The sequence below is a fragment of the Microcaecilia unicolor genome, chromosome 6 (assembly GCF_901765095.1).
Source record: "Microcaecilia unicolor chromosome 6, aMicUni1.1, whole genome shotgun sequence".
Classification (NCBI taxonomy): domain Eukaryota; kingdom Metazoa; phylum Chordata; class Amphibia; order Gymnophiona; family Siphonopidae; genus Microcaecilia; species Microcaecilia unicolor.
This window is the reverse complement of record NC_044036.1, coordinates 44642663-44663640: the sequence shown is the minus strand read 5'-3', so window position 1 is coordinate 44663640 and position 20978 is coordinate 44642663. Positions and strand designations below refer to the sequence as shown.

General features: G+C 42.8%; 1 protein-coding gene across 1 annotated transcript in view; it reads right to left on the bottom strand.

Moving 5' to 3' along the window:
• IL23R (interleukin 23 receptor) overlaps nt 1-1879 on the bottom strand; it is a 109974-nt gene extending 108095 nt beyond the window's left edge. The window contains exon 1 of the mRNA XM_030206678.1: nt 1810-1879. Coding sequence (XP_030062538.1) covers nt 1810-1879 — 70 coding nt within the window. The remainder of the gene's footprint in view (nt 1-1809) is intronic.
• Between the last annotated feature and the right edge of the window lie 19099 nt (nt 1880-20978).

Genomic DNA, 20978 nt, shown 5'->3' with positions numbered 1-20978 from the left:
AACAGATTCAACAACAGTAAAAGCTCCAGCATGAGCACTTCAACTAATTCGTTTTCTTCAAAAAGCCATACCTATTGTGGGACCCTATCTGCTGGTGACTCAGTACTAGTGGTATGCACTGCCATGCAAAAAAACCCTGGCTCAGTCCCTTAAGTGGGTTTTCTTCTCCCTGGAGTACAGGTAGGTGGGGGAGGGGGGGGAGGGGGAGTACTCACAAGCCCTGGGTTTGGGAGGAGTCATATTCACTCCTTTTAAGTGGCACATAGTGGCTGGATTCAGGGCTCATGATTGGAAGGTACCCCGCCAAGGTATGTCACACAAATGACCACACTAGCAGGCTCATTTTCAAAGCACTTAGCCTCCCAAAGTTCCATAGAAACCTATGGAACTTAGCCTCCCAAAGTGCTTTGAAAATATGCCTCCTATAGGTATACTGAGTGAGCAGAAAGAAATAACATAAGGGGAAAATCTTCAAGTAGTTCTGAATAAAGGTTCATAGTACCAGATCCCAACCCTCATTCTAACTGACCTGACAACTGCCAGGTATAAAAAAGGAATTACTGTAAATGTTTTTAAGATCATGCGCACCAATGCACTATCAGTTTTAAACAAAATTGTGAATTAAAGGAGTCAATATTCCAAGCAATTTAAGAAGACAGAAGAGGCTCCTCCCCACCACACTCAGTGGGCAGGCCTCCGATATTCAGTGGCATTTAACCGGGCAGTGCCGTTGAATATCAGAACTAAATACCGGCCATCTTAAATTCAGGCAGGAGAGGGGAATTATGGGGGCAGAGTCACAGAAAGAGCCAGCAGTTATGAGGGTACTGGCAATATTAAATGCCAGTGTCCACTTAGCAAATCGGGCAGATAGGACCATACAAAAACCATAGTCCTAACTTTGCCTGCTTTGCTGTCACTGAATATCCGAATGCACCTGCGTAGCTTCCAGATACTGGCCTGTAGTCCTCAATCTGCTCCCCTCCCTCCCTCCCTCCAACAGGATCCCATTCTTCTCCCAAGCCTCCATCCAGAGAAGCACCACCCAACCAGAGAAGCACTCCTCAAACTGATCTGACCATCCTCCCAACTTCCCCAACCAGAAATCCTCCCCCGCCCACCCCAACATCCCTGGGCCTACCTGACCATCTCTGGTGGTCCAGTGGATAAGGTGGACAGAAGCAAACCTCACATGCTCCTGCGCCTTGGAGTTCTGGTGGAAAAATGTCAGCTTCAACCCCTAGCATTAGTCTTGTGCTATTACCACTAGGGAGCTGATCCTAGAGGTAGTACCATAAGATATAGGGGGCATCTCTGGTTAGGGAGGTCAGGAGGAGGATCAGATGAGTTTGGGGGATGCTTCTCTGATTGGGGTGTCAGGAGGGGTGTTGGATTATTTTGGGGTGTGCTCCTTTAGTTGGGAAGGTGGGGGGGTTGGATCATGTTAAGGTGGGTGAGAAGGCCTGATATCCCCTGATATTCAGCCAGGATTCACATAAGAGCTGGTGGCCAGCACGTGCCTGCATGATCCTGGATATTCAGTGCTGGTTCCTAGCATTGAATATCTGGGGCCAGGGTCAGCACTTTAAAAATTACTGACTGTCACTGGCTGAATATCCGTGAGTAAATGTCATACAAAGTTTATGTTTGGCACTCTTATGAATGATATGTTCAACAAACTATCCCACCATAAAAATGGACTTGTCACTTTAACATGTATGGCTAAATAACTATGTTGAAAAGAAGCATTGCAATATGATGTCCTTCTAAAAAATCAGTATTTATACTGTAGAAAACGACATACTATACCTCCAATGCTCTTGCAAAATAGTATATGGAGCACCAGTGCAACTTCCCAACAGAACAAACATTGATTCATAACTGAAATAAAAAGGAAGACATCAGTGATGACAAACATACATAAAAATGGTAACATGCAGCAATAAATGCTAATACAATAAAAAGAGACTAAAAGGTCATCACTTCTTGTCCTACCTCTATTATATTGTAACATTAGGCCCTAATCAGGTTACTGTCAAGCTTAGTGCTGCTCCTCCCTTAGATGTCCCCAGCCAGTCAGGTTTTCAGTATATCCACAATGAATATTCATGAGATACATTTCCATGCAATGGAGGCAGTGCAAATTATTTTCAGTTAGGTTGTTACAGGGGTCCTTTTACTAAGGTTCGCCGAAAAATGGCCTGCGCTGGTGTAGACGCGTGTATTGGACGCACGCAGGTTCATTTTTCAGCGCGCCTGCAAAAAAGGCCTTTTTTTTTTTGGCTGAAAATGGACGTGTGTCAAAATAAAATTTTGGCGCGCATCCATGTTGGGTATGAGACCTTACCGCCACCCATTGATCTATCAGTAAAGTCTCACGCGTTAACCAGGCAGTAATGGTCTACGTGCGTACAATGTCAGTTACCGCTCAGTTAGCGCCACGTGCCAAAAAGTTTTTGGCGGAATATGAAAGCGACCACTTGAGCAGATACAAACAACAGGAAGAGGAAGAGAAACAAATTATGTGGGAGGGCACACAGGCTATCCACGTAATTATATTTCTCTCCCTTTTTTTTGTGTTAGAAATGAAGCCAACCTCTACTGCACTGGAATGTATCCACCAGCAGACTAGAATCATTAATAACTGCTAGTTGGAGATTGAGAAACTAAGGGGTTCTGGGCCAAAGAGAAGGAGCACAGTCACCTATGCAAATAAAAAGTAGGAGAAGACAACAACAAGAGAACATGCCTAGACTGTTTGTAAGTCTAGGTATTAGTCTGGAAAAAAACAGAGATCATGAACCATAGGGTTTTAACCCTAGCACTAGTAACCAGAAAAACAATGTTGCAGAACTGTCAGTATAAAAGAATCAATAGAATTACAAGAATTCCATTGCTTTCCGGATAGAAAGAGTAGACACGGGATGCAGGTGAACTAACAGAAGTTCTATAAGGTAAATCCAATAGTTTATGATGGCAGCTCTCATTTTCATCTGCCATAAACTGGAACTATGAAGAATATCACTAGACTCCTGTGCAAAGCCAAGTCTGATACAGTCTGCACAATCTAATGTGTCTGAAACAGGCAGAATTTAAATTGCAAACTGAAAATTAAAGGAGACAGTATGAGGGCAACACCCTCGGAAGCATAAGGGTGAAAGAGAGTGTAAGAGGAACTCAAGATCATTAGGATGTAACAGAGGAAATGTCGGCAGATAAAGACCTAGTCGGTTCATCCAGTCTGTCCAACAAGATGAGCAGAGTATCTGGCACTCTGAGCAGGATTCACTAGCACCATAAACATTTTAGGTGCTGTCTGGCCCACTCTAAGAGACTGACAGACCAGCTACTTATCTCCTCTCAGCCTTACAAAGGAACCAAACTCCAAAGAATTTTCGACTCACCCTTCCCAGTAGTCGGCACTTCCTATGGAACTCCTTACCCACTGAACTTAGATTAGAGAACAATTATCTCATTTTCCAGAAGAAGTTAAAAACCCTTATGTTCCCTAAACTCAATGCTTAATCCACTACCACTGCTTCACTCCTCACATCCTCAACCTCAACCCCCACCCTAACCACACCTAACTGAGTTCAATTCCCACTTCAGGCACAGGCAGCTCCTTGTGACTCTGGGCAAGTCACTTAACCCTCCATTGCCCCATGTAAGCCACATTGAGCCTGCCATGAGTGAGAAAGCGCAGGGTACAAATGTAACAAAAAAAAAATGTTTGAGACAGTTTTTAGCCAATACTTTTGTATAAGCAAACTGTACTCCTATGAGAAATGTTTTTATTCTGTACACTCTATTGGTAAGTTAATAAATTGCTTTTCTCATACGTTACATGGCCTTGGTCTTTTATCATTCCAATCTTTTCCCGGGATATGTATGAATATTGGGATGGTGGTAAAAAGACCTAAATCTTTATTACAAGTACTCCACTGCATCCCTCTGTTAATTACACCCTAAACCATATAAACCACACTGAACCTGGACTAGCGGTATATAAGCCCTCAGTTGAATTGAATTTACTTGAACATAGCAGTCAGCAAAAGTGACATAAACATGTTGAACAGCAGAAGGACCATAACAGACTCCTGAGGAACACTACAAGTGATGACAGATCTAATGAACCTGAAAGGTCTGGTTCTGCAGAAACAGTTTGAACCAATCAAACTCTGTACCTCCAACACCAATCACTTTGAGTTAAGTTGAAGGGTCCTCTTACAAGGCACGCTAGCATTTTTAGCGCGTGCGTTAAATATGCATTCGCTAAATGCTAGAGATGCCCATATATTCCTATGGGCATCTCTACAGTTTAGTGCACGCTAATCATTAGCGCGTGTTAAAAATGCTAGTGCACCTTTGTAAAAGGACCACTGAATGACCTATCAGATCAAAGGTAGAGCTAAGAGTGAGAAGAACAAGCTTTGCAGATGAACCCGAATCAAAACACATGAATATCATCAATGACAGTAAGGTAGACTCTATGCTTTGACCTGCATAGAAACAAGATTGTCTAGGATAAAGCGTAATAGTTTTTCTGGGAAAACTCTGCAACTGTCCAAACACAACTTTCTCCAAACTTTTTGAAATGAATGGGAGAATGGAAACTTGTTAATAGTGGGAAATGATGAAAGGATCCAGTTTAGAATTCTTAAATAGTGTTCGGACCAGGCCTCCTTCCAGCAACCAGGGATAAAACCTGCAATGATCGTTAGAAGGATAAAAGGGAGGAAGTAAAAGACTGCATTTTTGACTAAGCAAGATGGTATTGGATCAACTGAAGAGGTGGTCAGCTATAGGAACATAATCACATCATTGCTTATGTTCATAGAACAATACAAGATATCCTCAGATAATCCTGAAATGTGTTTATTCATTAGGAGAAAAAACCTCAATTCAAAGGGAAACACTCCTTCGTTAGATGACTAACATAAGGGAGAACCCTTAAATCATCATAGGTAAAAAAAACCTCCTACTTTTAATGAACGGCAACTGTTCAGTATTTTCCAAAAGATATTCATAAATATGAACCGTTTCTACTTTTGTTAGCCATATAGCTGGTATAACTGAACACACCTATATACAACAAGGGCACATGTAACTTATAGTATTCTATAAGTTGTGCATACTACTGGAAGACAGTGGCATACCTAGGTTGGCTGCAACTCAGGGCAGGTCACCGCTATGCCCCTCCCCAGCGCACCACTCCCCCCCCCCCCCGAAGCACATCACCCCCTCCCCCCAAAGCACATCACCCACCTCCCCCCGTGAAGCGCATCATCCTCACCACCTGGGGGTGCACAGAGCAGTTCCGCGGTTGTCGGCTCTGCCAGTCCCCTGCCTCAGAGGAGGAAGTAAGGTCAGAGGGGGCAGGGAACCAGCGGCGCCAACAGCCGCACAACTGCTCCGTGCACCCCCTTGCTGCCTGCACCCAGAGTGGACCAGCCCCACTGCCCCGCCCTTGGTACGTTACTGCTGGAAGACACACTTGTGTCCCACTCATATTCGCCTCTTCTCATTTGCACACCATAGAACTCACACACTTCATTATATTCATTTTGAACAGTTTACACTGGTGGTGCAGTCCTTATTACTGTCACAATTGGATTATTCCAACATTGTTTATTTAGGCTGTGCAATCATTGGTGAAAGGGCTGCAAAACAATTCAGAACACTGCCAATCAGACTTATTTTCATTCAAACAAAATACGATAGAGCAGGGGTTTCTCAGCCTAGTTCTCAGGACACATCTAGCCAGTCAGGTTTTCAGGATACCCACAATGAATATGAATGAGATAGATTTGCATAAATGGAAGCAATGCATGCAAATTTATCACATGCATATTCATCATTGACTGGCTTGCGTCCCGAGGACTGGGTTGAGAACCCCTGCAATACAGTAACTCCTTTAAAAATGCAATTACATGGGTTGCCAATTGAAGCAAGGGTTTTACATAAATTATGTTGCATGCTCTTTAAGATTTTCAGTGGTCATGCACCTAGATAAAATGCGGGGTCCTTTTAGAAAGCGGCGGTAGGGCTACCGCATGTGTAGAGCACGTCATATCAACACTACCGCCCGGTTTGTGCGCCTACCTGGCAATAATTTCGAAGTTGGTGTGCGCTGTTTCCCACGGTAGAAAATATTTTCAGATTCTACCATGGGAGGCATTCCGGTGGCAATCAGCAGCGCGGCCAAATTGGTGCGTGCTGCATGAGTATCACAACATGTAGCGCATGAGCCCTTACCGCTAGGTCAATGGGTGGCGGTAAGGGCTCAGGCAGTAAATAGCCGTGCGCTACTTTTAATTTTAGTGCATGGCCATTTACTTCTCCCATTAATAAGCCTTTTTTTCCCCAGCTGCAGTAAAAAAATAACCCAGCACGCACCCAAAATCCAAACCCACACTACCGTGGGCCGCTTTTTACCACAGCTTAGTAAAGGACCCCTGTGTGATTTGATTTATTTCTTCTTTGGATCTAACAGATGGTCAACAGAAATTGTTCCACATTACAATTTCCGAGTCCTAATGGAATTAATTATAAAAGATATATAACTTCATTTTTCTCTTACCTAGCGGCAAGGGCTTGAAATGCAATACCAGCTCATATACAAAGACAATGTGTTGTGGACCGATGATTTTCTAGCTGAGACTTAGATATTGGATGTAAATTTATGGTAACTATTTTATGGTACTGTTTTGAATTAATATAATTGCTGGGTTACTGTCCCGGTCTTTTCTAGTAATCTGCTTTGAACAAATTGGTGTTAGCAGAATATAAGAGACAACTGTAATATAAAGTAAAATAGCGCTTAGGGTGCTAATAACCTCCAAGTTCTACTTCTGGCCCACACATGCTCACAACAGGTACTTATCTGCAGGCCCCAAGTTATAGAATTGCCCTTTATATTTTAAAGTGCGGGGTACAAATGTAACAAAAAAAAAAAAATAGGTTTAGTATATGCTAAAATGAAATAAATAGCACACACTAAAAGAAAATTAAATGAAAACCAAACAAAATTAAGAAAAAAAAAAAGAAATGAAAAGCAAGATTTTCTGCCTGCATAGCCCTAATCAATGCTACTTCCACTGTCTCATGACCAGTTGTTGACCAAGGTTCTTCATAAAATTGCATAATTCAACTCATTCATGGTCTAGAGGTTGTGGTAGTTATTTTCAGGCCAGAGCAGTGAGTGGCAGGAGCAAGTAGGCTTCACTCCTGACCACTGGATCCTTTATACCATCAATGATACTAAAGGTAGCCTGGGACCATACTGGGGGGGGGGGGGAGTTGGGGTACAGGGAGTAGTCCTTACTGGGAGAGGTAGGGTAAGCCCATTTTCTTTATTGATGTTGACTTAAATTGTTTTCTGGATATTGGCAGATCACCTCTCTCAGCACATTGCTACTGTGATTTCTGATGATCAGGTTCTGTTTGTGCAGGAGCAGAAATCCATTTTGAATGTATGTACGTAAAGTGCTTTTCACACTAACTTATGGCCAACATCAGAGTGTCCCTCTCTTGCTTGCTAGTCTGGATGCAGCCAAGGTCTTTGACCAGGTTACTTGGACCTTTATGTATCACACATTGGCTTATATGTGTATAGAGGGGTGGTTCTCTGAGGCTACTCACACTTTATATAACAACCCTTGTTGGTGAATGGCATTTACACGGATTTGTTTGCCATTGAACGAGGCAAGAGGCAAGGTTGCCTCCTCTCCCCTCTTTTATTTCTGCTTACTCTAGAGCCTTTGTTGTATATGCTCCAAAGGGAGGAGGGGGTTCAGGGCTTCACGGTTCATTCCCATACACTTAAGGCTCTGGCGTTTGCAGATGACTTGCTGTTGGTCTTAACAGATCTCAGCACTCTCTTCCATTGGCACTGGAGCTCATAGAAGAATATGGGTTTCTTTCAAGTTTTATTCTTAATTTGAGTAAGTCTCTGGCTTTGCCCTCTACTCCCACTGTACGTTCTTCTTGGGTGGGTCCATTTCCACTTCAATGGGTTGATACCTTCATTCAATATCTTGGGGTGGACCTTCTTGCTGATTTATTTCTGCTATACAAGTTAAATATTAACCCCATTATTTGCATACACCAAACTCCGCTTAAGGTATGGTGGGAGGGGCATATTCATTTGTATAACATACTCATTGTATCTAAATGGTTGTATATTTTTCAAATGCTACCTTTGTTCTTGTGAGTTTCAGATGAGAGTTTGCTACATAGATTACTACAGTCTTACCTATGGCAGAGCAAGCAGGCCCAGATGTCTCTACCCTGCTTTGCTTCTCCAAGAGCTCAGGGAGGTTTAGGATTGTTGAACCTCTGTTATATGACAGTCAGTTGTGGCATGAGGCACATTAATGATTGGTTTCACTCCACCTTCATGTTTTCTTGTACTTCTTTGGAGCTGGCACTCTTTGAGAAAGAACATTTTAGCGCTTACTTTCACGCCGCAACTCCTCATTCTTCCTCCCTGGTGGATCACCTCTGGCTATGTAAGACTTTGCGTTCTGTCTAGAAATGGATCTGTAAATTCCATAGACTTGATGCCAAGAAGATGCCGCTGCTCCTATCCGCAATAATGAAGCCTTTCTTCCAGTCAGGACTCCCCTACCTTTCATCAGTGGGACACTGAAGTCCTTCATTATTTGTTTCAATGTTTGACAGAGGAGGGTCATCTGAAGATTTTGCCCTCCCTTCAAGATGAGTTCCATCTACAGTACCTGCTCATGACTTTTATGCCTATCTACAACTTCCTGCCAAACAACGCAGCTTAAACTCTACTTTATATCTCTGATAACAACACTTAACACCAGTAGAGTGCTATGGGAGAAACACAAAGGTGGACTTTAAAGGCAAGGTCTCATATTCGAGCAGCAGTTAATTATGAATCATTGAACTGCTTACGCACACTAGAATAATAGATATATAATAATTGAAAAAGAAAAATAGAAAAATTGATGCAAAGATAATCAGTGTGATGCTAGTTGAGAACAAGGGAAGGATGGTAGGCATGAGTCTATGATTAAAAACGTAAGCAGTTCAATGAGTCATAATAACTGCTGCTCGAATACGAGACCTTGCCTTAAAGTCCACCTATGTGTTTCTCCCATAGCACTCTACTGGTGTTAAGTGTTGTTATCTACAACTTCAGCATTATGTGGTGTCTTTACCAATGGCCTGTCTAATGGAGGAGGTATATGAACTCTCATCATAAATTATCTCTGCGATTTCATCATCGTCATCTTCAGGATAATACACCGCCATAGGATTATTCCTCTCTTCTTCAAGCCTGGTCTACTGTTCTGGGGGTCACATTGGAGGAGGAGAGGCTGTCGCAGGGCCTCAAAGTTTGTGGTCCCACACTGACAATCTTTCCTTCTGGGAGATGCAATGCAAACTAGTCATGAGTCTTTATGTCCTCCCCTATGACGGTTTATTTGTTGCAGTTACGACCAAATGTGGACTCTCTGAAATGTGGAAACTGCTGAGGCATCCCTCAGGCTTGTTCTGTCAATCTTTCATTTGGCATACAGTTTCCAATTTATGTTATCAATTTGGAAGACAGCAGTTCCTCTTTCTCCTTGTCTGCTTTTTGGGGCACTTCCCTGTCCATAGACCGGGACGGAGGGGTTTTCTTTGTTTTTATCGCTGGACTGTGTTGCTCACCCTGTGAGTTATTCTACAGCATTGGCTTTCCTCTATGGCACCATCCTTTCAGCAGTGGCTTACCCAGATGATTGTCGTTCTCTTGTTGGAGTGACGTTACATACGAGAACGTGCCTTTCCTGCAGGAGTATGTTTTCAAGCTACTTGGGAGCCTTTTTGATCCACGTGTGCATTACTCTTGTTATCAGTTACTATTGTATTGGACTTTTGCTGACACTCAATAACAATTGCCTTAACTATAAAAACAATGAGTGATCACATTGTGTAATATAAGGACATAAAAGGATCAAGAGGAACAAATGAAATTGGTGTTATTACAATTTTGACTGGTATATCTTATGATGATCCAACTATTTTTGAACTGGACATAATCAGAGTGTTTTTTGTGGTATTTTTGAGGTCCTGCAGTAAGTCTGAGATTGGCACGTGCAAACCACACACCAAAAAGTATTTTCAAAACACAAATGATACAGACTTATTCCTTTGAAAAAGGAATTAAGAGTGAAACTAATAAAATTAAGGAAGGCCAAGCAGCAATGATTAATGAAAATATATTACTTCAAAGGAAAATAGAAACCTAGAAAATCAATAAAGGATTAAAATTTTAAGGTTTATAAATTTTCCCAACATGCCTGCAGTGGCTCCATTGATAACTTTTAAGAAGTACCTTTCAGAAGTGCTAAAAATTTCAGAACAACTTTATCCTCCTGTTTCTAAAATATATTATTTAGCACCATATCTTAAGAAATCAACAGAACAAATATTGCCAAACATAGGAATTCCATTTGAGGAATTGAATTTAAATCTCTCACAAACTATAGAGTGTGATTTATTAGATGTACAACCTGCCACCTTAATTGTGGACTTTGTCCTTCTGCCTGACGAGATTGGATTTTAAAGTCTTTCTTCAAACACCAACAGGAAGCTTTTCTGAATTGTAAAGTCATGGGCATAGATTGGGGGGAGGGGGGGCAGTGCCCCCCCCCCAAACGACAATGACGACGACGACTTACCAGAAGTTGCTCAGCGAACTGGTGGGTGGGGCGCCAGTAGTAAAAGCAGCAAACAGGCACGCTCGTCTCCATCCGCTTCCCTGCCCTCTCAGCGTCCCACCCAAAAAGGAAATGACATCAGAGGAAGGCGGGACGCAGAAAGGGCAGGGAAGTGGACGGAGACGAGCGTGCCTGCTTGCTGCTTTTACAACCTCTGCTTGCTCGGCTGCCCGCCCGCCGCTGGAGTGGAAATGCTGGCTCCTGTCTAGTCCATGGTAAAGAAGGAAGCCATTTGGTAAGTCTCTGCTTCCACTCCCCTGCGCAGCCGTCGCTGTTCACGCAAACACAGCAAGCAAACCTGTGAGCTTGTTACGATTGTGGCCATGACCTCTCCCAGACTTACCTTATTCTGGTGGTCCAGCTTCTGTGCTGGCTTCTGTTTCTTCTTTCTGTGTTCCTAGAGCTGGCTCTGTGTCTGTGGCTGGCTGCTCCCAGCATGAGTCTAATTGCTTTACTATACTGTAGCTGTGTGTGTTACCTGAGCTAGCTGCCTCTGTGTGCTGGTTGCTTCCAGCGTGGCTCTAATTGCTCTGCTATACTGCAACTGTGGGGGTTAAGCCTGAGTTAGCTCTAGCTCTGTTTTCAGTATGCTGCCTGCCTGTGTCTGGTAGTGGTGACATCATCAGGCAGGGCCTTGATAAGGAAGTGGTGTTCTTCCCTTCAGGCCTTTGCAACATTTGCTTAGTCATTTGCTTTAGGTCCAGGCTAGTGGTAGTGCAGTGTGCACTTTTGATCTGTGTTAGCTTCCCTGCTTTTCCCTTGTGGCTCCCCTGCTTTCCCTTTTGGTGCTTTGGAAGCACTTCTGTAATTGGTGCTTTAGTAGCACTTCTGTGTTTGGGGTTTTGGAAGCTCTGTTGTGTTTAGTGCTTTGGAAGCACTGCTGTCTTCTGTGTTTAGCTCCTTGTTTTTTCCTTTGGCTCCCCTGTCTTCCCTTTTAGTGCTAGGAGCTCTGCTGGTAGTTTGGTGCTTAGGAGCACTGTAGTTAGTTTAGGGTTGTAGAGCTGTTGTGCTTGGTGCTTAGGAGCACCTGTGCTAGTTATGTGTTTAGGTTCCCTGCTCTTTCCCTGTGGCTCCCCTGCTTTCCTAGTGGTGCTATTGTAGCACTTCTTTAGTATAGGGCTTAGGAAGTCCTTTTGTTGGTTTATTGTTAGGAACACTTTTGTTGGTTTCTGTTTGAGTTCTTCTGTTGGTTAGGGCTTGGAGCACTTATGTCAGTTTAGGATTTAGGAGTACTGCTGTTTCCAGCTGTTCTAGTCCTGGTCCCTGTGTCATCCGTATCCGGTAAGTCCCTGCCGGCCACGTCGAACCCAGGGGCTCAACCCTTGGGGGGCAGTGGCTAAGTGCAGGTGAAGCTGTACAGACCAGTCCAGTGTGCTCCAGTCCAGGGTGGCTCCAGTCCAGTGTGTTCCAGTCCTGTGACCAACAGTCTGGGGGATTCCAGTCCAGTGTTCCAGTCCAGTGTTCTAGTCTTGTGTCCTCCAGTCCAGGGGATTCCAGTCCGTGTGTTCCGGCTCGCTGGCGGTGCCTGCAGTCCCTGCCGGTGCCGGTGTGCTTGCCCAGCGTTGGTTGGTGGGTTTTGCCTGCTGCTTTCTCTCCTCATCAGCAGCCCAAGGGCTCATGTTTGCTCCAGAGCCCAGCCCCACGGGCTCTGAACCTGAAAAACCTGACAGAACTGCTGCATCCACATTGTCGTTGTTGCGAAGGGGGAGGGGGGAGACGCTGGTTTTAAATGGAGAAGGGGATGGATAGAAACAAGAAAGGGGGTGGGTAAATACTACTGAAGAGAAGAGGGAGTGCTGGGTAGGAGGAAAGAAAGAAGGAAGGAAGGAAGAGGAAGGAAGGAAGGAGAAAGAGCTGGCTTGATATTCCCAAAAAAAGCCAGCTCTTTTTCCCTTCCTTCCTCCATATTAGCATATCATTTGCATATATATATATATATATAATATATATGCAAATGAATATGCTAATATGCTCCGCCCCATCCTTTGCCCCCCCAAATGAAACAGTCAAACTATGCCCATGTTTAAAGTTAAAGTTTTTTCCTGACATTTCTAGGCAAACACAAAAGAGGCGACAAGCCTTTCTGAAACTTTGTTCTCGGGTGCTTCAATTAGGTGGAACCTTTTGCTTAATCTTCCTGTAAATGTGTTGTAAAGTTTCAATCTGTTAATACGTTTTGTTTTTTTAAAGTGAACACTTGTTAGCCTTCCGGGACTCTAACAGGACTCGACTACACTTCCCTCGTTGACAACGCGTATTATATCCACTCCGTAAAGAAATATACTCGGAGTACTTTCTATTCATTTTTCCTAAAAGTATCAGAAGATAAATCCTTGAATTGTGCTTTGCCTAATTGTGGACTTTAGTAGTAATTCTCATTGAAAATATGAATGTATATAACTATTTCCTGAAATGTAGAGATGATACTTCTTTCTGTACAAGTTTTATTTATTTATTTATTTGTTGCATTTGTATCCCACATTTTCCCACCTATTTGCAGGCTCAATGTGGCTTACAATGTTCCGTCATGGCATACGCCATTCCAGAGTAAAAGATACAATTGGTGTTACGTAGTGAGCATGGATGACATAATTGAGCAAGCAGATATAGTAAGAGAACATACAGAATATAAGGTGGAGTGGTGATGTGTTACAGTTTTCAGTTATTGATCATTGTGGTATGCCTTGTTGAAGAGATAGGTCTTCAGGGATTTACGAAAGTTAATTCGTTTGTAAATTGTTTTTAAGTTAAGTGGCAGTGCATTCCACAACTGCATGCTCATGTAGGAAAAGCTGGACGCATGTGTTAGTTTGTATTTTAGTCCTCTACAGTTGGGGAAGTGGAGATTAAGGAATATGCACGCTGATCTTATAGCATTCCTGGGTGGCAGGTCAATAAGGTCTGACATATAGGCCAGGGCGTCTCCGTGAATGATTTTATGAACTACAGTGCAGACCTTGAACGTGATGCGTTCTTTGAGAGGCAGCCAGTGTAGTTTTTCTCTTAGGGGTTTTGCACTTTTGTATTTTGTTTTTCCGAATATGAGTCTGGCTGCTGTGCTCTGGGCTGTTGAAGTTTCTTGATGATTTGCTCTTTACAGCCAGTGTAGAGTGCATTGTAGTAATCTAGATGACTCAGCACCATTGACTGTACCAGGTTGCGGAAAATGCTCCTTGGGAAGAAAGGTTTTACTCTTTTGAGTTTCCACATTGAATGGAACATCTTCTTAGCTGTATTCTTCACATGACTTTCAAGTGTAAGATTTCGATCATGGTAACTCCAAGAATTTTCAGGGTGTCCGAAACGGGAAGGGAAAAATTTGGTGTGGTTATAGTAGTAAATTTACTTGTGTTATATTGGGAAGTAAGTATAAGACATTGTATTTTTTTCTGGATTGAGTTTCAATTGAAATGCATCCGCCCCATGAATGCATGATTTGGAAGCTTTGGTTGATGTCGTTGGTGATTCCTTTAAATCATGTTTGAACGGTATGTAAATCGTGATGTCATCTGCATATATGTATGGATTGAGGTCCTGATTGGATAGTAACCTGGTTAAAGGTGTCATCATTAGGTTGAAGAGGGTTGGTAAGAGGGGGGATCTTGAGGGGACTCCACATTCAGGTGTCCATGAAGCTGATGAATTCGAGTTAGATATCACTTGGTAAGATCTTGTGGTCAGGAAGCCTCTGAACCAACTAAGAACGTTACCCTCCGACTCCGAAGTATTCTAGGATGTATAGTAATATTCCATGGTTAACTATGTCGAAAGCACTGGACATGTCAAATTTTAAGAGAAGTATGTTGTTGCCTTTTGCAATTGCTTGTTTAAATTTAGTCAGGAGAGTGACTAGTACTGTTTCAGTGCTGTGGTTAGATCAAAATCCTGATTGAGAGCCATGGAGAATTGAGAATTTATTTAAGTAGTTGGTAAGCTGTTTGGTCACCATGCCTTCCATTAGTTGGTTATCAGAGGGATAGATGCTACTGGGCGATAGTTGGTTAAATCACTTGCACTTTTCTTTGGGTCTTTAGGTATAGGGGTAAGTAGAATATTTCCTTTATCCTTTGGGAAGAGTCCATTTTGTAGCATATACCGTATTTTTCGGACTATAAGACGCACCAGACCATAAGACGCACCTAGGTTTTAGAGGAGGGAAATAGGAAAAAAAAATTTTCCTTTTTCCCTCCTCTAAAACCTAGGTGCTCCGGTGCGTCTTGTACAAGTTCGGGATCGCCCTCCCCTACTCACGTCACGCGATGTTCTCTGGTGGTCTAGTGACGTCGGGGCAGGAAAGAGCCCCCTCTTTCCTGCACAGCGCGCTGGTCTCCGTCCTCCTGTATGCTGCCTGACGGTCTCAGCGAGATTCAAAATGGCCGCCGAGACTTCAATTCTCGGCGGCCATTTTGAATCTCGCCGAGACCGTCAGTCAGGCAGCATACAGGAGGACGGAGAGCAGCGCGCTGGGCAGGAAAGAGGGGGCTCTTTCCTGCCCCGACGTCACTAGACCACCAGAGAACATCGCATGACGTGAGTAGGGGAGGGCAATCCCGAACTCGGGGGGAGGGCGATCCCGAACTCGGGGGGAGGGCAATCCTGAAATCGGACCTCGCTACCTTCGGACTATAAGACGCACCCCCCATTTTCCTCCCAAATTTGGGGGGGAAAAAGTGCGTCTTATAGTCCGAAAAATACGGTAATTCAAATGCATCATGAGGTCTGATATGAGTTGTTGAGGGGCAAATTTTATAAGGTTATTAGGGCATATGCACTAATTTTAAAATACTACATATTAATACTATATAATAACCATGCTAATGTATGAATCATAAATTCAAAGAATAGTGATGCATTTGCTGCATATAACATTCTTCTCTAGGGAACATCTGTCAAATAAAAATTGTAAATTAAATATATATATATATATATATATATATATATATATATATTAATTTTACGGCAGAGGGGAGTATGTAAGGGGGTGGAGAATGCGTGTGTCAGCACTAATCGGTTAGCATGTCGCACACTAACTGATCACCTACAAAATAGGTGTTGGTAATTGCTCATGCACTAATTTGTTGTAATGGCTGCGTGCTAATGACATTAGCATATGGCCATTAATAAAAAAGAATTGTTAAATCAGCCATTCTACTACTGTGATAGAAAGTGGCCTTAGCATGCAGAACAAGAGCGCGTTAAGGCCACTTTCTACTGCAGCTTAGTAAAAGGACCCCGAAATCTGTTAGTTACACAGAGTGGACTTTTCTAAAATCACCCCCAAAATCCGTATATTTAGTACTTTCCAAACCTCTGTTGGCATTAGAACTATTTGATTTGCAAGTGAGGAAAGTTACAGACGGTTGTGCAAAGGAACTTTAGGACTTAAATTTCTACAAAATAAATTCCCTTTTTTCCCTTCCAGATATTTCTGGAAGTCTTGTTACCTCAGTCTATGTTCATCCAACAGTATTTCCCAAAAAACCCAAAATGTGCAAGACAAGTAATAAAACAGAAAGCATACCAGTGTGAATTAGATATCAAAAAGTAAGTATGAAAATATAGTAGTAACATACCTACCTATTCTTTTACTGAAAGAAAGCACATTTTTTAGAAGATGCAAATATAAAAGCAATTTTTGACAGGTTATAAATCTTATGCTATTCTACCCACATGGAGTATTTCTCAAGATTATATATTGAGAACAAATTCCTTACCTTGTCATTACTTCATAGCCTGTTTCCCAGCTTCTGCACTCAGTTCCTTCATACATGGTTCGGTAATTTACCTTCTTGCTCCATGCTGCTGTGAATCTGAAAACTTTCTGAATCTTCAAATATCTTAACACAATGGAAACTAATAGTAAAGAGATGACCTATATTACTAGCGTGTAACTAAAACCTTGAGAATTTCCATCTGATGTTGATTTTCTTTCGTGTATGACGCACAACAGGAAAAACCCTGAATCCTTTAAAGAATATACTTCCTTTATAAGGCTTTTTGCCAAAACACATGATTAACATTTGTTCACTAATTCTAAAATACTACATATTAATACTATAGAATAACCATGCTAATGTATGAATCATAAATTCAAAGAAATAGTGATGCATTTGCTGCATATAACATTCTTCTCTAGGGAACATCTGTCAAATATACTTTAAGATGAATAGCATTTGACATGTTTCACATTCTGCTTTATCAGCTCTCTGTATGGTTCCATGAAGATTGTTCACAATGACGCATGCATTTGTTCCATATCAATTTAAACAGCAATATTTTATGGGATAAATATCCATGCAAGGGATACAAAAGTACTATAGGTTACTATTGGGCTCATTTTCGAAAGAGAAGGACGTCCATCTTTCAACGTAAAACGGAAGATGGACGCCCTTCTCCCAGAGACGGCCAAATTGGTATAATCAAAACCCGGTTTTGGAAGTCTCCAACTGCAATCCGTCACAAGGCATCCAAATGTCAAGGGGGCGTGTTGGAGGTGTAGCGAAGGCGGGACTTGGGCGTGCCTAACACTTAGACGTCTTTGACCTATAATCAAAAAAAACAAGGACGTCCCTGACGAACACTTGGACATTTTCACTTGGACGTGTTTTTATTACGAATAAGGCACAAAAAGGTGCCTGAAATGACCAGATGACCACCGGAAAGAATCGGGGATGATTCCTGTTACTCCACCAGTGGTCACTAACCCCCTCCCACCATCAAAAAGCATCTTTAAAAATATGTTGTGCCAGCCTCAGATGTCATACTCAGGTCCATGACAGTGCATGCAGGTCCCTGGAGCAGTTTTAGTGGATACTGCAGTGCACTTCAGGCAGGCAGACCCAGGCACATACCCCCCCTACCTGTTACATTTATGGAGGAAACAACAAGCCCTCCAAAACCCACCACAAACCCACTGTACCCACATCTAGGTGCCCCCTTCACCTGTAAAAGCTATGGTAGTGGTGTACAGTTGTGGGTAGTGGGTTTTGGGTTTTTTGGGGGGAGCTCAGCACACAATGTAAGGGAGCTATGTTCCTGGGAGCATTTTATGAAGTCCACTGCAGTGCCCCCTAGGGTGTCCGGTTGCTATCCCGGCATGTCAGGGGGACCAGTGCACTACAAATGATGGCTCCTCCCACATATGGCTTGCATTAGGACGTTTTTTACATGGACGTCTTTGATTTCGAAAATTGCCAAAAGTCAGAAAAGTCCATGTCTAGGGACGTCCAAATTTAAGGATTTGGATGTCTCTGACGGTATTTTCGAAACGAAAGATAGACGACCATCTTTTTTCAAAAATATGGGTTTCCCCACCCCTGGATTTCGCCATTTTGCAAGGATGTCCAAATTGCAACTTGGATGTTTCTTTCGAAAATGCCTCTCCACGGTACTTTGTGTGTTTAAGCTCTTTGAAAATGAGCTCCCATATCTCAGGGCAAACATATTGGGGGTAATTTTATAAAGACATTTTCACATGTATTATACCTCTTGTAAAATTACCTTACTTGTAAGAGAACGCAAGATATTTATTTATTTATTTATTTATATGTACATTTGTATACTGCCTTTCAAATGAATATCAAGGTGGTTTACAATAAAATGATAAATAACCACAACACCACAAAAACTAGCACAAATAAAGAACAAACAAATGAAACAAAAAGGAAGGGGAAGATACACAACAATAATTTCCATAAGCACTGTTTAACCAGAACACAAAATGGATAATCAACTGGAAAACTGGAAAAGATTACACATTCCTAAAATTCAAAACAAAAATTCGAAATAAAACTCTAAGCATTACAAAAATTGCTGGAATAACCAGGTTTTCAATCCTTTCTTTTCTTTTTTTTATTTGTACCCCGCGCTTTCCCATTCATGGCAGGCTCAATGCGGTTTAGGTACTTATTTGTACCTGGGGCAATGGAGGGTTAAGTGACTAATCTAAGCGCAATTAGCAGAGTTCCAGTAAGTTGGAGCTACAGAACTAAAGACAGAGAGGCCGATATTCAGAAGGTTATGGCCACTAAAACAGCACCTAGACTGCTATCTGGCGACATTCAGCACCAGACAGCCAGCTACCTGATTAGCAGCTTAAAGATAGCCAGTTATATTGCACAATATAACCAGCTATCTGCCAATTTTAAAAGTCAAACCGGCCAAGTTTGGCAGTCATATTTGGCCGCCACAATAGGTGAAATAACTTTGAATATCAGCTTAGCCGGTTAAAGGCAGACCGGCCAAAGTTAAACTGGATATTCAATGCTGGTCACTGGAAATGGCCCAGAATTGAATATTCAGATTCAGCATGGACTGTGGAAGACAGCCTGGCTATCTCCCATGGTCTGAAAATCGGGCAGAGTGTGCCTAGATGAATCAAGCCATATTTTCTTATGAGAAGAAACTGCTAATTGATTAGTTTCTGATGGCCTGATCTGATACGAAGATCACTCATACTTATATGAATGTTTAGTGTAGGTGTGTTCTGGAGTGGAGTTTGGGTGGAGTCACCCTATTTGCACATCCATGCATGAACATTTACACCTGCTGCTGAAGTGTACATGGATCCAGTTGGCCATGATTCATGCTGGATTTTTGCTAGTATTTCATAAAGACATGTGGAGGGGCATTTTCAAAAGGACGTCCAAGTCAGAATAGGGACGTCTATGTATTTTCAAACAGGATATGCATCAGGATCTCCTGTTCGAAAATACGTGAAATGGACATCCGTGTGCTGGAGTCGTCCAGTATGAACAAGCCATTGTACAAACTGGAATGCCCAAAATATGAATGGGGGGAGGGGGATGGAAACAAGAAACACGGACGTCTATATAGCAGCATTCTTAGAAAATGGCCACATAGACATCCATGCAGAGCAGAGGGTCAGCCTAGTGGTTAATGCAGTGGACTGTAAACCAAGGGACCCAGGTTCAAATCCCACTTTAATGCTTTTATTTTCTAATTGTGAGACCTTCAGGAACAGAAAAAAAAATCCTACAGCATCTGAATGTACACCAGTGGCATAGCCTAGGCCCACCCAGTAGCAGCACACCTATTTATTTATTTATTTATTTGTAATGTTTGTATGATGTGGCTGACAGGGATCCCCAAGCCCCACCAGCCGAAAACTCCCAACAACTCTCCCTCCTGCATACCTTGTAAATAGCAGATCTTTGCCTGCAGTGAGCAGTGACCGATACATACTGCTCGCAGCGGCCCCACAGCCTTTCCTCTGATGTATTCCCACTTATGCGGAAACAGGAAGTTCTATCAGAGGGAAGGCTGTGGGGCCAACATAAGCAGTGTGTATTAGTTGCTGCTTGTGAAAATCTGCTATTTAAAAGGTATGCAGGGGAGGGGGGGAGTTTGAGAGACCATATGGCATGCAGGCGAGAGAGGGAGAGACCAAATCACTTGCGGGACAAGGCAGAGTTCTTCTGCCCATCCATCTTGGGCCCAGGCCCACCCAAAATTGGGTGTCTGGCTACGCCCCTGATGTACACCACTTCAATAGCATTCAGGCTTGAAGGTGGTTTATATATTTATGTACAGCAGATATTTTTCTGCTCCTGGAGGACATACAATTTTAAAAAATAATTAAAAAGAGTTAAGCGGAATTTGAAGGGTCCCTTGGTTTATAGTCTACTGCACTAACCACTAAGCTACTCCTCAGATCATAGGTGCCCTGTTCAAAATACCCATAATGCCTGAAGCTGTCACAGACCCTGTTATTCCTTTCCAGTTTCACTTTCAGGGGAGAGGGAGAGGAACAGCAACCACTGGGGAATTAAGGAGGTGTCATGCCTTAATGCCTCCAGTGGCCAGCTGCTCAATCACAGGGGGATGCTCAAAACTCTGGTTCTTTGCTAGAAAAATATCCCAGCAGTGCGGGGAAGGAACTCCATAATGCTCAACGCTAATGGCACATTGTTGAGCATTAGGGACTTCTGCAGGATTGTGCCTGGGAATGCACTCAAGAGCTCTGCATTGAGCACAGCTCTTGAGCGCATGCCCAGACAAAGCACAGCAGAAAATCCCTGACCTATGAAACCTAGGAGAAAAGATTTGACCTGTTAAACCTTAAAGCCTGGTAGTCTGGTGAACCCCAGACTCCCCACCCCCCAAAAATAAATAGAGCCTTGGTGGTCCAGTGGGACCCCTGGTCGTGACGTCCTTGGTGGAGTGAGGAGAGTGAGTCCCAACCCTTCCTGATCTCCCCATTCCTCTCCAATGGCTTGGCAC